This window comes from Tachyglossus aculeatus, chromosome 2 (genome assembly GCF_015852505.1).
Source record: "Tachyglossus aculeatus isolate mTacAcu1 chromosome 2, mTacAcu1.pri, whole genome shotgun sequence".
Taxonomy (NCBI): domain Eukaryota; kingdom Metazoa; phylum Chordata; class Mammalia; order Monotremata; family Tachyglossidae; genus Tachyglossus; species Tachyglossus aculeatus.
Window position 1 is genome coordinate 143,359,034 of NC_052067.1, and position 15,846 is coordinate 143,374,879.

Genomic DNA, 15,846 nt, shown 5'->3' on the forward strand with positions numbered 1-15,846 from the left:
ATATGTTTGTATGGATTTATTGCTCTATTTATTTTACTTGTACATGTTTATTCTATTTATTTTATTTTGTTAATATGTTTTGTTTTGTCCTCTGTCTCCCCCTTCTAGACTGTGAGCCCGCTGTTGGGTAGGGACTGTCTCTATGTGTTGCCAACTTGTACTTCCCAAGCGCTTAGTCCAGTGCTCTGCACACAGTAAGCGTTCAATAAATATGATTGAATAGAATGAATGAATGAATCACCTTATATCCTCCCCAGCGCTTAGAACAGTGCTTTGCACATACCAAGTGCTTAACAAATGTCATTATTATTATTACTTATATTTACTATTCTATTTATTTTGTTAATGACGTGCACATATAGCTTCTAGATTGTGAGCCCACTGTTGGGTAGGGACCGTCTCTCTATGTTGTCGACTTGTACTTCCCAAGAGCTTAGTACAGGGCTCTGCACTCAGTAAGTGCTCAATAAATATGATTGAATGAATGAATAGCTTTAATTCTATTTTTTCTGATGGTTTTGACACCTGTCCACATGTTTTGTTCTGTCGTCCGTCTCCCCCTTCTAGACTGCGAGCCCGTTGTTGGGTAGGGACCATCTCTCTATGTTGTTGACTTGTACTTCCCAAGCGCTTAGTCCAGTGCTCTGCACAGAGTAAGCGCTCAATAAATACGACTGAATGAATGAATGAATAGACGAGGTAACAGGTCTGAAAGGTGAAGTGGCTTGCCCAAGGCCACACAGCAGACAAGTGGCGGCGCTGGGATTAGAACCCATGACCTGCTGACTCTTAGGCCCAGGCTCTAGACACTACTCCATGCTGCTCTTATGTTGCCAATTTGTATTTCCCAAGTGCTTAGTCCAGTGCTCTGCACACGGTAAGCGCTCAATAAATACGACCGAATGAATGAATGAATGCTCTTCTTTAAGGGCAGGAAGCGTGTCTACCAACTCTGTTGTACTGGATACTCCCAAGGTTTAAGTCCAGTGCTCTGCACACATTAAGAGCACCATATATACCAGACTGAGCCCCCCTTTTCCTATCCTCCTCCCCACCCCCTGCACCCTACCTCCTTCCCCTCCCCAAAGCACCTGTATACATGTTTGTACAGATTTATTACTCTATTTATTTCACTTGTACCTACTTACTATTCTATTTATTTTGTTAATATTGTGCATTTAGCTTTAATTCTATTTGTTCGGACGACTTGACACCTGTCCACGTGTTTTATTTTGTTGTCTGTCTCCCCCTTCTAGACTGTGAGCCCGTTGTTGGGTAGGGACCGTCTCTGTATGTTGCCAACTTGTACTTCCCAAGCGCTTAGTACAGCTCTGCACACAGTAAGCACTTAATAAATACGATTGCATGAAATGAATGAATTCCACGCGCTCACCCTGAGACTGTCTCTTACAGTTGTGAACCAATTGCACCCACTCTACTTTTCTATCCGGTCTATTTTTACCTCCTGAACACATTTGGCATAAGTCAATTAAAAGCAATTCAGACGGGAACTTCCATCCGGTCTATTTTTACCTCCTGAACATAATTGGCATAAGTCAATTAAGCAATTCATACTGGAACTTCCTAATCTGTGTGACAGCTCTTAAAAACAAGAAGAAGAAGAAGAAGAACGATAAGAAGATGACGATGATGAGATGATTAATCGTCAAATGCATGAAATGTGAGGCTGGACCGTTTCCGCCACTTTCCAAAGCCTCACCTCTATTCATTTAAAGGAAATAATTCCTCCCAAAAGAAAGAGAAGCTATTTTGTTGGCACTTTTCTTTAAAATGACCCAAAGGGCATCTGTAGTCCAACCACCGCGATCACATCCTTTGGTTCATTGAAATTGGATAGTTATTTAGAACCAGAACAGATTGGTCTACACAAAATGTTCTTCCCAAGTCACCTAGGGCAATCCGCACAGGTCAACAGGTTTTGTTTTGTTTATATTAATGTTAAGGTTTTATTTTGTTAATGATGTACACAGAGCTTTAATTCTATTTGTTCCGACGATTTTGACACCTGTCTACCTGTTTTATTTTGTTGTCCGTCTCCCCCTTCTAGACTGTGAGCCCGTTGTCGGGTAGGGACCATCTCTATATGTTGCCAACTTGTACTTCCCAAGCGCTTAGTACAGTGCTCTGCACACAGTAAGCACTTAATAAATACGATTGCATATATTGCCAACTTGTACGCTTAATACAGTGCTCTGCACACAGCAAGCGCTCAATAAATACGATTGAATGAATGAATGACAACTGAAATTACCTTTCTTCACTAGCGTTCTCTGCCACTTTTTGCGAAGCTGGTCTTCAATTTCCAAAAAAACCCCAAAAACCACACAGAACGGGGAAGCCTTCTGGTTATCGGTCTCGATTTTATTTTACAATACATTCAAAAGATTCTGCATTTCCAAGGGTAATCAGATCAAATTCAGTTTCGTACTGCTGGTACCTAAGTTTCACAACTACCCCGGCTTCAAAAACAAGACAAATAAACGCACATTTGCGTCCTCTCCCTTTAAACACAGAACGAGCAGACTATAAAACGGGAAGAAGATCCCTTTGCCTCCTTCCCATCATGGGGGAAGGCATATTATTCGTCACATTTAAAGAGAACCATACGTAAGGGGAGGCAGAGTACGACGAGCCCTAAAAATCTGACCGACGGAATTCCCTTCCAAACGGGACGAAACAACTCGCGTTTATTGCCAGTAGAAGCACTTGATCACCTCCTCCCACCGCCTAACAGAGAGGGAACAGAATCGCCGGATCAAAATGCCACGGAGCGCGGAAATTTACTTCGGGATCGGACAGGAAAGGGATTCGGTGGCGCAGGTTCTCCGTGAAGAGAGGTATTCCACGTCGAGTGCGTGCGGATCGAGAGTTCAGATCGATTTGTTAACCGCCCGTCCCAAAAAATAATGGTCTGATTTTCCATTTTCATCGCGGAAAAGGAAGAGTCCCTATTGCAGTACGTCCTAGTCTCTCCCCAGTACAGAAAACGGGTCTGATTGCCTAAGCCCCACCGCCGCGGGGGAGGTGAGATTCAGAAAGTCGAGACACGAGAACGCACGCGGGCGAATGAGCAACCATCTAGCCCCGGGAATAACGTTACGACAAGGCGAGGGCGGGAGAGTTGGCTACAGAGGGAAATTCGGATCTCCCAAAGGAGAGGGTGGAGGTTGCTGTTGCCTTTTTCCTAGGGGAAAGGATTGCTCCAAAATCTTTTTACCTCAGTGCTTTCTTTAATACAGCCGGAATAACGAGAGGACGGACCCCGTATCCAGAAAGGCAGGTTGTGAGAATCGGAGCGCTCCTGCCCATTTTGGGCTGAGGGGCTCTCGCCGGTTCATCCAAATTCTCTTCCCGACCCCCTCGAAAACCCCCGGTTCTGTGATGCCAGATGAGTCCCGAGCCTGACCTCTCTTTCCTAAGCTCACGGAAAGTAGCTTTGGCCGGCCCCCTAAACCTGCAGGTGAAGGGAAGGAGCGGGGTCACGGAAAGAGCGGAAGGTTCTCGACACACCAGACCAAGCTGTTTAAGAAGAAGAGTCCTCAACAGTCCCAGTGTTCAGTTCACTACCTCAGAAGCAGCCGCCCGTTATCCTAAGAGGTCGGCTCTGGGCAGGGGCCTGGAAACACTCTGGAGGCCAGAGTGATCCGGATGGAAAGGCCGGGCAGATTCACGTCATCAAGTGCGGATTCACCGGAGAAAACACGGAACCCGGGTTTACAGTCGATCTAGAAAGGTGTCCTTAACGCGTTTTTAGAAAAAGTTACGATGCACTCCGCAAGTTCACTTGTTTCAGGCAATCCAAGTACGACAGAAGGCACTGTGACCCTTGGGAATCCATCAGTTCTGCGTGGCAAATACCTGAGAAGTGCAAATGGATTGAACCTTTTAAACCCGTCCGAGCCAGGTATCCTTTGGAGGCGGAGATTTGACCTGCGCAGACCAGCGTTTAAAAAAACTTCACGCGTTACAGGAGCGGGGAGAGGGGAAAGAAGAGGGGGAGAGAAGGGAAAGGGAAGTGCCGTCGGATGCCAAGTGGAAGCTGGAACAGCAGGACACTTCAAAGGAAAACTTCCTTCATTTTGCTCTCCTTTGACGCTCCCCAAGTCAACAGCCGTCGCGAAATAAAATGCGATGATAAAATTCAGTCTCTTGCAGTTCCTTTCTCGAGTAGTCGCCAGGTAGAGTTCCCAAGTCGAACGGTCCCTTGCCCTCAGATGTGAAGCCACTGTTGTTGAGCAGTATTCTTTGTTCCTAGAGTTCACAGAAGGCAAGAAGAGAAAGGGCTTAAAGCGGCGTAAACTCAAGAGGGGTAGTTTTCGATTTAATCAATCAATTAATCAATCAATCGCATTTATTGAGCGCTTACTGTGTGCAGAGCACAGTACTAAGCGCTTGGGAAGTACAAGTTGGCAACATACAGAGACAGTCCCTACCCAACGGTGGGCTCACAGTCTAGAAGGGGGAGACAGAGAACAAAACCAAACATACTAACAAAATAAAATAAATCATCATCATCATCATCAATCGTATTTATTGAGCACTTACTATGTGCAGAGCACTGTACTAAGCACTTGGGAAGTACAAGTTGGCAACATATAGAGACAGTCCCTACCCAACGGCGGGCTCACAGTCTAGAAGGGGGAGACAGAGAACAAAACAAAACATACTAACAAAATAAAATAAATAGAATAGATAGGTACAAGCAAAATAAATAAATAAATAAATAGAGTAATAAATATGGACAAACATATATCCATATATACAGGTGCTGTGGGGAAGGGAAGGAGGTAAGATGGGGGGGATGGAGAGGGGGCCGAGGGGGAGAGGAAGGAAGGGGCTCAGTGTGGGAAGGCCTCCTGGAGGAGGTGAGCTCTCAGTAGGGCCTTGAAGGGAGGAAGAGAGCTAATGTCAGTCAGCCACTCAGTCAATCGCATTTATTGGGTGCTTATGGTGTGCAGAGCACTGTACTAAGCACTCGGGAGGGTACAATGTAACAGTTCATTCAGTCATTCACTCGTACTTATTGAGTGCTTACTGTGTGCAGAGCACTGTACTAAGCACTTGGGAGGGTACGTGTAACAATTCATTCATTCATTCACTCGTGCTTACTGAGTGATTACTGTGTGCAGAGCACTGTACTAAGCGCTTGGGAAGTACCATTCAGCAACAAAAAGAGACAATCCCTGCCCACAACGGGCTCACAGCCTAGAAGAGGGGAGACAGACATCAAAACAAGTTAACAGGCAACAGTAGCATCATTATAAATAAACAGAATTATGCATATATAAGCATAGAGAAGCAGCGTGGCTCAGTGGAAAGAGCCCGGGCTTTGGAGTCAGAGGTCATCGGTTCAAATCCCGGCTCCCCCAATTGTCAGCTGTGTGACTTTGGGCAAGTCACTTAACTTCTCTGTGCCTCAGTTACCTCATCTGTAAAATGGGGATTAAGACTGTGAGCCCCATGTGGGACAACCTGATCACCTTGTAACCTCCGCAGCACTTAGAACAGTGCTTTGCACATAGTAAGCGCTTAATAAATGCCATTATTATTATTATTATTATTACTATATATACACATTGTTAATAAAAATAAATGGAATTATAATTATAAATACATACATATATGCAGGAGTGCTGAGGAGCGGAAGGATAGAGGTTGTACATGTTTATGTTATGTTACAACATGTTATGGTTGTACATATTTATTACTCTATTTATTTATTTATTTATTTTACTTGTACATATCTATCCTATTTATTTTATTTTGTTGGTATGTTTGGTTTTGTTCTCTGTCTCCCCCTTTTAGACTGTGAGCCCGCTTTTGGGTAGAGACTGTCTCTATGTGTTGCCAATTTGTACTTCCCAAGCGCTTAGTACAGTGCTCTGCACATAGTAAGCGCTTAATAAATGCCATTATTATTATTATTATTACTATATACACACATTGTTAATAAAAAATAAATGGAATTATAATTATAAATACATACATATATGCAGGAGTGCTGAGGAGCGGAAGGATAGAGGTTGTACAAGTTTATGTTATGTTACAATATGTTACAACATGTTATGGTTGTACCTATTTATTACTCTATTTATTTATTTATTTATTTATTTTACTTGTACATATCTATCCTATTTATTTTATTTTGTTGGTTTGTTTGGTTTTGTTCTCTGTCTCCCCCTTTTAGACTGTGAGCCCACTGTTGGGTAGGGACTGTCTCTATTTGTACTTCCCAAGCGCTTAGTACAGTGCTCTGCATATAGTAAGCACTCAATAAATACGATTGATGATGATGATGATGATGATGATAGAGCGAAGGGAGCGGGTCGTGGCAAGGGGGAGGAGAGCAGAGGAAAAGGGGGGCTTAGTTTGGGAAGGCCTCCTGGAGGAGGTGAGCTTTCATTAAGGCTTTGAAGGGGGAAAGTGTACTAGTTTGGCGGATTTGAGGAGGGAGGGCACTTCAGGCCAGGGGGAGGACGTGGGCCGGGGGTCGACGGCGGGACGGGCGAGAACGAGGCCCGGTGAGGAGGTCAGCGGCGGCAGAGGAGCGGACGGTGCGGGTTGGACTGGAGAAGGACAGAAGGAAAGTGAGATAGGAGGGGGCAAGGTGAAGGAGAGCTTTGAAGCCAATAGGGAGGAAACACACACATAAACAGACACATTCCCTGCCCACAACAAGCTTACAGTCTAGAGGGGGAGACAGGCATTAATATAAATAAATTGCAGCTACATACTTAAAGTGCCGTGGGGCTGGGAGGGGGGGATGAATAAAGGGGGCAATTCAAAATGATGCAGAAGTGGGAGAAGAGGGAAGGAGGGCTTAGTCAGGGAAGGCCTCCTGGAGGAGATGGGCCTTCAATAGGGCTTAGAAGGTGGGAGGGGAGGGAGGAGAGTAATTGTGGATATGAAGAGGGAGGGCGATTGAGGCCCGAGGTAGGATTTGGGCAAGAGATCGGCAAGAACATAGACAAGATCGAGGAACGGTGAGTGGGTTCATTCATTCAATCGTATTTATTGAGCGCTTACTGTGTGCAGAGCACTGTGCTAAGCGCTTGGGAAGTCCAAGTTGGCAACATATAGAGACGGTCCCTACCCAACAGTGGGCTCACAGTCTAGAAGGGGGAGACAGAGAACAAAACAAAACATATTAACAAAATAAAATAATTAGAATAAATATGTTCAAATAAAATCAATAAATAGAGTAATAAATACATACAAACATATATACATATATACAGGTGCTGTGGGGAGGGGAAGGACGTAAGGTGGAGGGGATGGGGAGGGGGAAACATCAGAACGGGGGGAGAGTAACCGTCTGTCAGATACGGCTTAGATCCATGAGGTTATTATGCTATTTGGGTCTTCGCTCCATTGAAAGGAAAAGTCTCATAGGAGTAGTGACGCAAACGCTGGACGTTAATAACCGCGAAGATGACCACATCATGAAAATACAACCAAGTCCCACCCTCTCCAAATTAGCATCTCCTGGCTCAGCGGTCACGCTCTGGTCTACCCAAGCAAAGAACAGCACTTCAACAGACCTGCAGCACTTCTTCTGTATTCCGCCACCGTACAGATCTCCTGCAATGCTTTCTTCTGGTCTTCGCTGAGCGGGGCTAGCAACGAATGGTACCAAGCGGCATCCCGACTCTGAACAGCTGTCAAATCCAGAAAAACGATGATGCGACTCAGAAATAGGGCTAATAGAATAATTACGGTACTTGTGACGCGCTCCCCGATATCCCACTTAGGATTCTTCATCGGTTCCGGGAAAAGAGTGTCCGTCAGAAGCGTGTTTGACCAAGTATTCTTTTCCACAGGAAATCATTTTAAAGTGAAATGGGTGATTCTCAAGACCCAAAAACTGGATCAAGCAATCAAGCAAGCACTTAGAACAGTGCTTGGCACATAGTAAGCACTTAACAAATACCATCCTTGCTATAAAAGTGGTTGATTTACTTACTATAAGTAAGTATAAGTAAGTTTACTTACTTACTATATATACCTGTATATATGTATATATGTTTGCACATATTTTTTTTACTCTATTTATTTAATTTATTTGTACATATCTATTCTATTTATTTTATTTTGTTAGTATCTTTGGTTTTGTTCTCTGTCTCCCCCTTTTAGACTGTGAGCCCACTGTTGGGTAGGGACTGTCTCTATATGTTGCCAATTTGTACTTCCCAAGCGCTTAGTACAGTGCTCTGCACATAGTAAGCGCTCAATAAATACGATTGATGATGATGATGATGATGATTTAAAAAAAAACACCATATTGTCACACGATCAAGTAGCAATGTAAATATGTCCCGCTAATAAGATTATCAGTCAATCGAGGGCATTAACTGAGCGCTTCCTGGGGGCAGAGCACTGCAGGGAGACTACAATAATAATAATAATAATAATAATAATAATAATAATAATAATAATGGTATTTGTTAAGCACTTACTATGTGCAAAGCACTGTTCTAAGCGCTCGGGGGGATACAAGGTGATCAGGTTGTCCCACGGGGAGCTCATGGTTTTAATCTCCATTTTACAGATGAGGTAACTGAGGCACAGAGAAGTTAAGTGACTTGCCCAAAGTCACACAGCTGACAATTGGCAGAGCCGGGATTTGAACCCATGACCTCTGACCCCAAAGCCCGGGCTCTTTCCACTGAGCCACGAGTTGGTTAGACGCAGGGACCTCCGGTTGTGTGGGTGCCCGTGGTCAGGGAGCTAGGAATTTGATTTGTGCGCATGTATGGAAATCCTGAATTTTCAGCATTATCATTCACGTCCTATCAGCAAAAAGACAGCTTGTGCTAACAGAATGGGGATCTGTCATTAGAGACCATCCCATTTTATTTCATTATTAGACAATCACTCTCTTCAAATCACTCAGAATCCTTCAAAGGTCAAAAAGGAGGGGGAAAGGAAGTGTTTAAGTCAAGGCAAACTCGGCAGCTTTGCCCCGGGGTGAAAGAGCACTGTATGCTTGGGCTTCTAGAGAAGCAGCGTGGCTCAGTGGAAAGAGCACAGGATTGGGAGTCAGAGGTCATGGGTTCTAATCCCAGCTCCCCCATTTCAATCAATCAATCAATCAGTCGTATTTATTGAGCGCTTACTGTGTGCAGAGCGCTGTACTAAGCGCTTGGGAAGTACAAGTTGGCAACATCTAGAGACGGTCCCTACCCAACAGCGGGCTCACAGTCTAGAAGGGGGAGACAGACAACAGAACAAAACATCTTAACAAAATAAAATAAATAGAATAAATATGTACAAGTAAAATAAATAGAGTAATAAATGCGTGCAAACATATATACATATAAACAGGTGCTGTGGGGAAGGGAAGGAGGTAAGGCGATGTCAGCGCCGTGACTTTGGGCAAGTCACTTCACTTCTCTGAGCCTCAGTTCCCTCATCTGTAAAATGGGGATGAAGACTGTGAGCCCCCCGTGGGACAACCTGATCGCCTTGTATCCCCCCCAGCGCTTAGAACAGTGCTTTGCACATAGTAAGCGCCTAACAAATGACGTCATTATTATTATTGGGCTTCACACAGGCCCTCGCAACGTGCCGGGACCGCTGAGTTATTCATTCGTGGGGTTCAGTGAGGCTTGCTCTCCGGCATTTGCGCTGTAAGCAGGGAATGTGTCGGTTTATTGTTGTAGTGTACTGTCCTGAGTGTTTTTGTACGTATTTATTACTCTATTTATTTTGTTTCTACATATTTAGTCTATTTATTTTATTTTGTTAATATTTTTTTTATTACTCTATTTTATTTCTACATATTTATTCTATTTATTTTATTTTGTTAATATGTTTCGTTTTGTTCTCTGTCTCCCCCTTCTAGACTGTGAGCCCACTGTTGGGTAGGGACCGTCTCTAGATGTTGCCAACTTGTACTTCCCAAGCGCTTAGTACAGTGCTCTGCACACAGTGAGCGCTCAATAAATACGATTGAATGAATGAATGAATGTGATACCGGCCTGAAAATTCCATAGCGCTGATGCCAAATCCTATATTTGAAAAATTACATTGCAGGGAAACCCAGGCAATTGATGCGCAATATGTAGCTTAAAAAGACTAAGATTTCTTTCTTCTCCCGTTCATTTGCGGGCTCTGATTACAACCTTGCAGTGAAAGCTGAAAGAACTAGGGCCCTTGTCTGGCAGAAATGAAGTAGACACAACTTTATCGAGTATGGACTTTCACGTTACGATTGCCTCCACCATTTAATTCCCACAGCCTGCTGCTCTGACCTAGCTATAAATGAACTACTACAAGGACCATGTCTAATTCCTGCCTGTGTATTCTCTCCAAGCGCTTAGCTCAGTGCTCTGCACCCAATAAGTGCGTAATAAACGCTATTACTACTACTACTATTGTTTCAGCTTCCCGGATGTTGCCAAATAGTAATAAAACTAAGCTGAATATGAAAATTCAACAACAAACTGCTGGGTGAGGAGAAGTTGAATGTCTGCCTAAACCCGTTACAAAACCAGAGCTGAACTGCAACTAACGCCTTTCAATGAATTACTCTCCTCCTCTTCAAAACCACCTGAAGGCCCATCTCATCATCATCATCATCATCAGTCGTATTTATTGATCTCCTCCAAGAGGCTTTCCCTAAGCCCCCACTTTCCACTTCTCCCACTCCCTTTGGGGTCCCCCTGACTCGCTCCCTCTTCTCTCCCCGCCCCCCTCCCAGCCCCACGTCACTTACGTCCATATCTATCATTTATTTTATTTTTTTTAATGGCATTTATTAAGCGCTTACTATGTTTAAAGCACTGTTCTAAGCGCTGGGGAGGTTACCAGGTGATCAGGTTGTCCCACGGGGGGGGCTCACAGTCTTCATCCCCATTTTACGGATGAGGGAACTGAGGCACAGAGAAGTGAAGTGACTTGCCCAAGGTCACACAGCAGACATGTGGCGGAGCCGGGACTCGAACCCATGACCTCTGACTCCAAAGCCCGGGCTCTTTCCACTGAGCCATGCTGCTGCTCTGATTTATTTATTTATTTGTATTGATGCCTGTCTCCTCCCCTCTAAGCTGCAAGCTCATTGTGGGCAGGGAATATCACTGTTTATTGTTGCAATTTACTCTCCTAAGCGCGTAGTACGGTGCTCTGCACACAGTAAGCGCTCAATAAATATGACTGAACGACTGACTTAGCGATGGACTTTGGAAGGTGATTCTTATCCTCCCCTGTGCACGGTATATTCTCTGAATGAAGACGACAGTGATTTTCCAAGTGCCCCCCACCCACGACCACCTTTCTCTCCAGCCTGGGTTCAATCAATCAATCAATTGTATTTATTGAGCTCTTACTGCGTGCAGAGCACTGTACTAAGCGCTTGGGAAGTACAGGTTGGCAACATATAGAGACGGTCCCTACCCAACAGTGGGCTCACAGTCTAGAAGAGGCGGGTTGATTTCTACCGCCTTTCCCAGAATGGTCACAGTTGTTTCTCAATCACCTAACCTTGCTCCCGACCTGATACTTTATGGAGAAGCAGCGTGGCTCAGTGGAAAGAGCCCGGGCTTTGGAGTCAGAGGTCATGGGTTCAAATCCCGGCTCCGCCAATTGTCAGCTGGGTGACTTTGGGCAAGTCACTTCACTTCTCTGGGCCTCAGTTATCTCATCTGGAAAATGGGGATTAAGACTGTGAGCCCCCCGTAGGACAACCTGATCACCTTGTAACCTCCCCAGCACTTAGAACAGTGCTTTGCACATAGTATGGCTCAATGGAAAGAGCCCGGGCTTTGGAGTCAGAGGTCATGGGTTCAAATCCTGGCTCCGCCAACTGTCAGCTGTGTGACTCTGGGCAAGTCACTTAACTTCTCTGGGCCTCAGTTCCCTCATCTGTAAAATGGGGATGAAGACTGTGAGCCCCTGTGGGACACCCTGATTACCTTGTAACCTCCCCAGCGCTTAGAACAGTGCTTTGCACATAGTAAGCGCTTAATAAATGCCATCATCATCATCATAGTAAGTGCTTAATAAATGCCATCATTATTATTATACAGCTGCCACTATTAATTTCCACTGCCTTATTTTTCATTCATTCAATCACAATTAGTAGTCCTTACTGCATGCAAAGCACTGTACTAAGCGCTCGGGAGAGTAGGATGTAACAACAGACACATTCGCTGCCCACAAATAGCTTACAGTCTAGAGGGGGAGACAGACACTATTATTATTGATAATAGCATTTGTTAAGTGCTTACTATGCGCCGAGCAGTGTTCTAAGCGCTGGGGTAGATATGAGGTATCAGGTTGGACACAGTCCCTGTCCCACATTGAAATAATTAAATAAATTACAGATCCATGCATAAGTGCCGTCTTATCATCATCAATTGTATTTATTGAGCGCTTACTATGTGCAGAGCACTGTACTAAGCGCTTGGGAAGTACAAATTGGCAACAAATAGAGACAGTCCCTACCCGACAGTGTAGGGACTTTCTTAGTCTTACTTTCCAACCTAAGACTCTACAGGTTGGGCCCATGATTTTTGGATTAGCTGCCTTGAAATTTCATTCATTCATTCAATCATATTTATTGAGCGCTTACTGTGTGCAGAGCACTGGACTAAGCGCTTGGGAAGTACAAGTCGGCAACAAAGAGAGATGGTCTCTACCCAACAACAGGCTCACAGTCTAGAAGGAGGAGATGGGCAACAGAACAAAACATGTAGACAGGTGTCAAAACCAGCAGAACAAATAGAATTAAAGCTATATGCACATCATTAACAAAATCAATAGAATAGTAAATATAAGTAATAATAATAATAACATTTGTCAAGCACTTACTATGTGCAAAGCACTGTTCTAAGCGCTGGGGAGGATATCAGGTGATTCATTCATTCATTCATTCAATCAATCGTATTTACTGAGCACTAAATTTCACTCCGCTTCTGCCCAATCACTTCTCCGAGATAAAGTCCTAGCCACCCCACCTTACTGGGTGTTTTGGGGTTTTTTTTTTTGGTTTTCCTTTGTTTTTAATGGGATTTGCTAGCTCTTACTATGTGCCCTGCACTGTATAGAGCTGGAATAGACACAAGCTAATCAGGTTGGACACAGTCCCTGTCCCACATGGGGCTCACAATCCCCATTTTACAGGTGAGGGAACGGAGGCACCGAGAAGTGAAGTAATAATAAAAAGAATAATAATGATGGCATTTGTTAAGCGCTTACTATGTGCAAAGCACTGTTCTAGACTGTGAGCCCACTGTTGGGTAGGGACCGTCTCTATATGTTGCCAACTTGTACTTCCCAAGCGCTTAGTACAGTGCTCTGCACACAGTAAGCGCTCAATAAATACGATTGATTGATTGATTGATTGTTCTAAGTGCTGGGGAGGATACAAGGTGATCAGGTTGTCCCACGTGGGGCTCAGTTTTAATCCCCATTTTACAGATGAGGGAACTGAGGCCCAGAAAAGTGACTTGCCCAAAGTGACAAGCGGCGGAGGCGGGATTAGAACCCATGACCTCTGTCTCCCAAGCCCGGGCTCTTGCCACTGAGCCACGCTGACTTATCCAAGGTCACACAGCAGACAAGTGGCGGAGTCAGGAAAAGAACTCGGGTCCTTCTGATTCCCAGGCCCGGAATCAGATTCCCAGCATTTTCAGCGTTATTAGCTAGGTGAAGGGGAACACTATCCATCCCAGTATCCAAGTCGTTTCTGCAAAGACTGCAGCATTCCAGGAAAACTGATCCTTGAAAGTACTCCATGTTTCCCCAGGCTGGTTCATGGAATCAATCAATCGTATTTATTGAGCGCTTACTGTGTGCAGAGACGTCACTTAATTCTTTTAAGCCAGATCATCTCAATTTCTCTGGGAGTGTATCAGCAGCAGCGAATTAGAGCACCGTACCAAAGTCAAGCTACGTCCTTTAAGGATGAAACTTCCAACCCTGGACAAGTTGGATGCCTTTAATGCAATCCCTTCTATTACAAACCACACTGAAGTGTACTTTCAGCCCATTAAACTGTCAACTTCTTTAGCTTGGAGTGGACTATTACTGCAAAAAGAAACCGTTTTAGGACAAAGGTAGTAGTTTAACCAAATCCTTCCTCCCCTGAACCGCTGAAGCCGCTTTTTTGACTGGACATTTTACGATAATCAATGGTCTTTGAACACTTACTCTGGATAGGGCACTGTACTAAGCACTCGGAGAATCCCATACAACAGAATTAGCAGACATATTCCCTGCCCGTAACTAGCTTACGGTCTAGAGGGAAAAATCATGATTTTTCAAAACACTAGTAGGCTCAACTTAATGATTCTTTCTAACTGGCTTTAAAGATACAGATTCCGGGTTGGAGACTTGGGAGTCTTTAGTGGAAACTTGGAAGCTGCATTCCTCACAGGAATGCTTGGGATACATGTATATGCTGCAGATAGATAGATGGATAAATGTACCTATCTATATACATAAATAATCTACATCTATATATATGGGAGTGTGTATACCTACATCTATGTATATGGGATAGATAGATATATATCTACGTCTATACTGTATATCTATCAGATGGATAGATGGATATATGATAGATAGAGATAGAGTACAGTGCTCTGCACACAGTAAGCGCTCAATAAATACACACCCAGAACAATAGTCTATTGGATAGAGCACAGGCCTGGGAGACAAAAGGACCTGGGTTCTAATTCCAACTCTGCCACCTGTCTGCTGTGTGACCTTGGGCAAGTCACTTCACTTCTCTGGGCCTCAGTTACCTTATCTGTAAAATGGGGATTAAGAGTGTTGGACACTAACCTGTTTACCTTATATTTACCCCAGAGTTTAGTACAGTGCCTGGCATGTAGTAAACACTTAACAAACCACAATTACTTCATATACACATATGAATTACATACGTACATTTTTTCATATATATATGAATATATATATATGAATATATATGATATATATAAATTCCTCGCAGGAATTTCATATATGTATATATATATATATATATATATTCCATGTATATATACATATATATACATATATACATATATGAAATTCCTGTGGGGAATGCAGCTTTTAGAGTTATTACTTTTCTGCCCTTAGAGAACCGTTCACCTGAGGACCCGACAAAATATCCCAGACATACTTAGTAGGGATTGTGTAAAAAACTGATATTCATCCACACTATTTTCTTGGTCCAGAGGAGTGCTGAATCCCTCCAGGGCCGTTTCCTCCAACACGTCCTCATCCCAGTCATCATCTTCGTCGTCTTCCTCTTCGTCTCCTCCAAGATTCTCTTGCATCAGCTGACTGGTTTCGTTGGTCTCCTCTTCATCGCTTGGAATCTCCTCTGTAAATGCATCAGAGAGTTAAGTAAAGCAGACTGTCCCAGTACACACAAACACCTCAACATATCTCAATAACTTTTCTTTAAATCCCCAACTAAAGGATCGGAAGGTCGCTGCTTCGGGTAGGTTTCTGCCAATCTAAGTTCGGTCATCATCCAAGTGAGTGGGTAGTCACATATCTACTTCAAACTACAGAAGGGGAAAAGACATCACCATTCCTTGGAAAGATTAAAATAAACGGTCCACCCGAAAAAGTTGCGGTGACTTCTAACGGTTCCCAAATTCGTGATGTAGCTCACGTGTTACTGTACCTCAATCAATCAATTATTGAGTACTTACTGTGGGAAGAGCTCTGTACTAAGAACTTGGGAAAGTACAACAGAGTTGGAGCTAAGTAGGAGAGACAGGTAGTGGGGAAGCAGCAGCGTATGAGGATATCTACATTCCCCACCTCTAGACTGTGAGCTCATTGCGGGCAGGGAATGTCACTGTTTAT

At 43.9% G+C, this 15,846-nt stretch overlaps 1 protein-coding gene across 3 annotated transcripts in view; it reads right to left on the reverse strand.

Annotated features, from left to right (window-relative positions):
- Positions 1 to 2,361: 2,361 nt before the first annotated feature.
- Positions 2,362 to 15,846, reverse strand: part of IPO8 (importin 8) — a 186,205-nt gene continuing 172,720 nt past the window's right edge. For all 3 annotated transcript variants that reach the window (XM_038761146.1, XM_038761154.1, XM_038761137.1), the window contains 3 exons: positions 15,149 to 15,352; positions 7,563 to 7,679; positions 2,362 to 4,272 (listed from right to left, as the gene is read on the reverse strand). In XM_038761146.1, the coding sequence (XP_038617074.1) occupies positions 4,232 to 4,272; positions 7,563 to 7,679; positions 15,149 to 15,352 (362 nt within the window). In that variant the 3' untranslated portion in view covers positions 2,362 to 4,231. The remainder of the gene's footprint in view (positions 4,273 to 7,562; positions 7,680 to 15,148; positions 15,353 to 15,846) is intronic.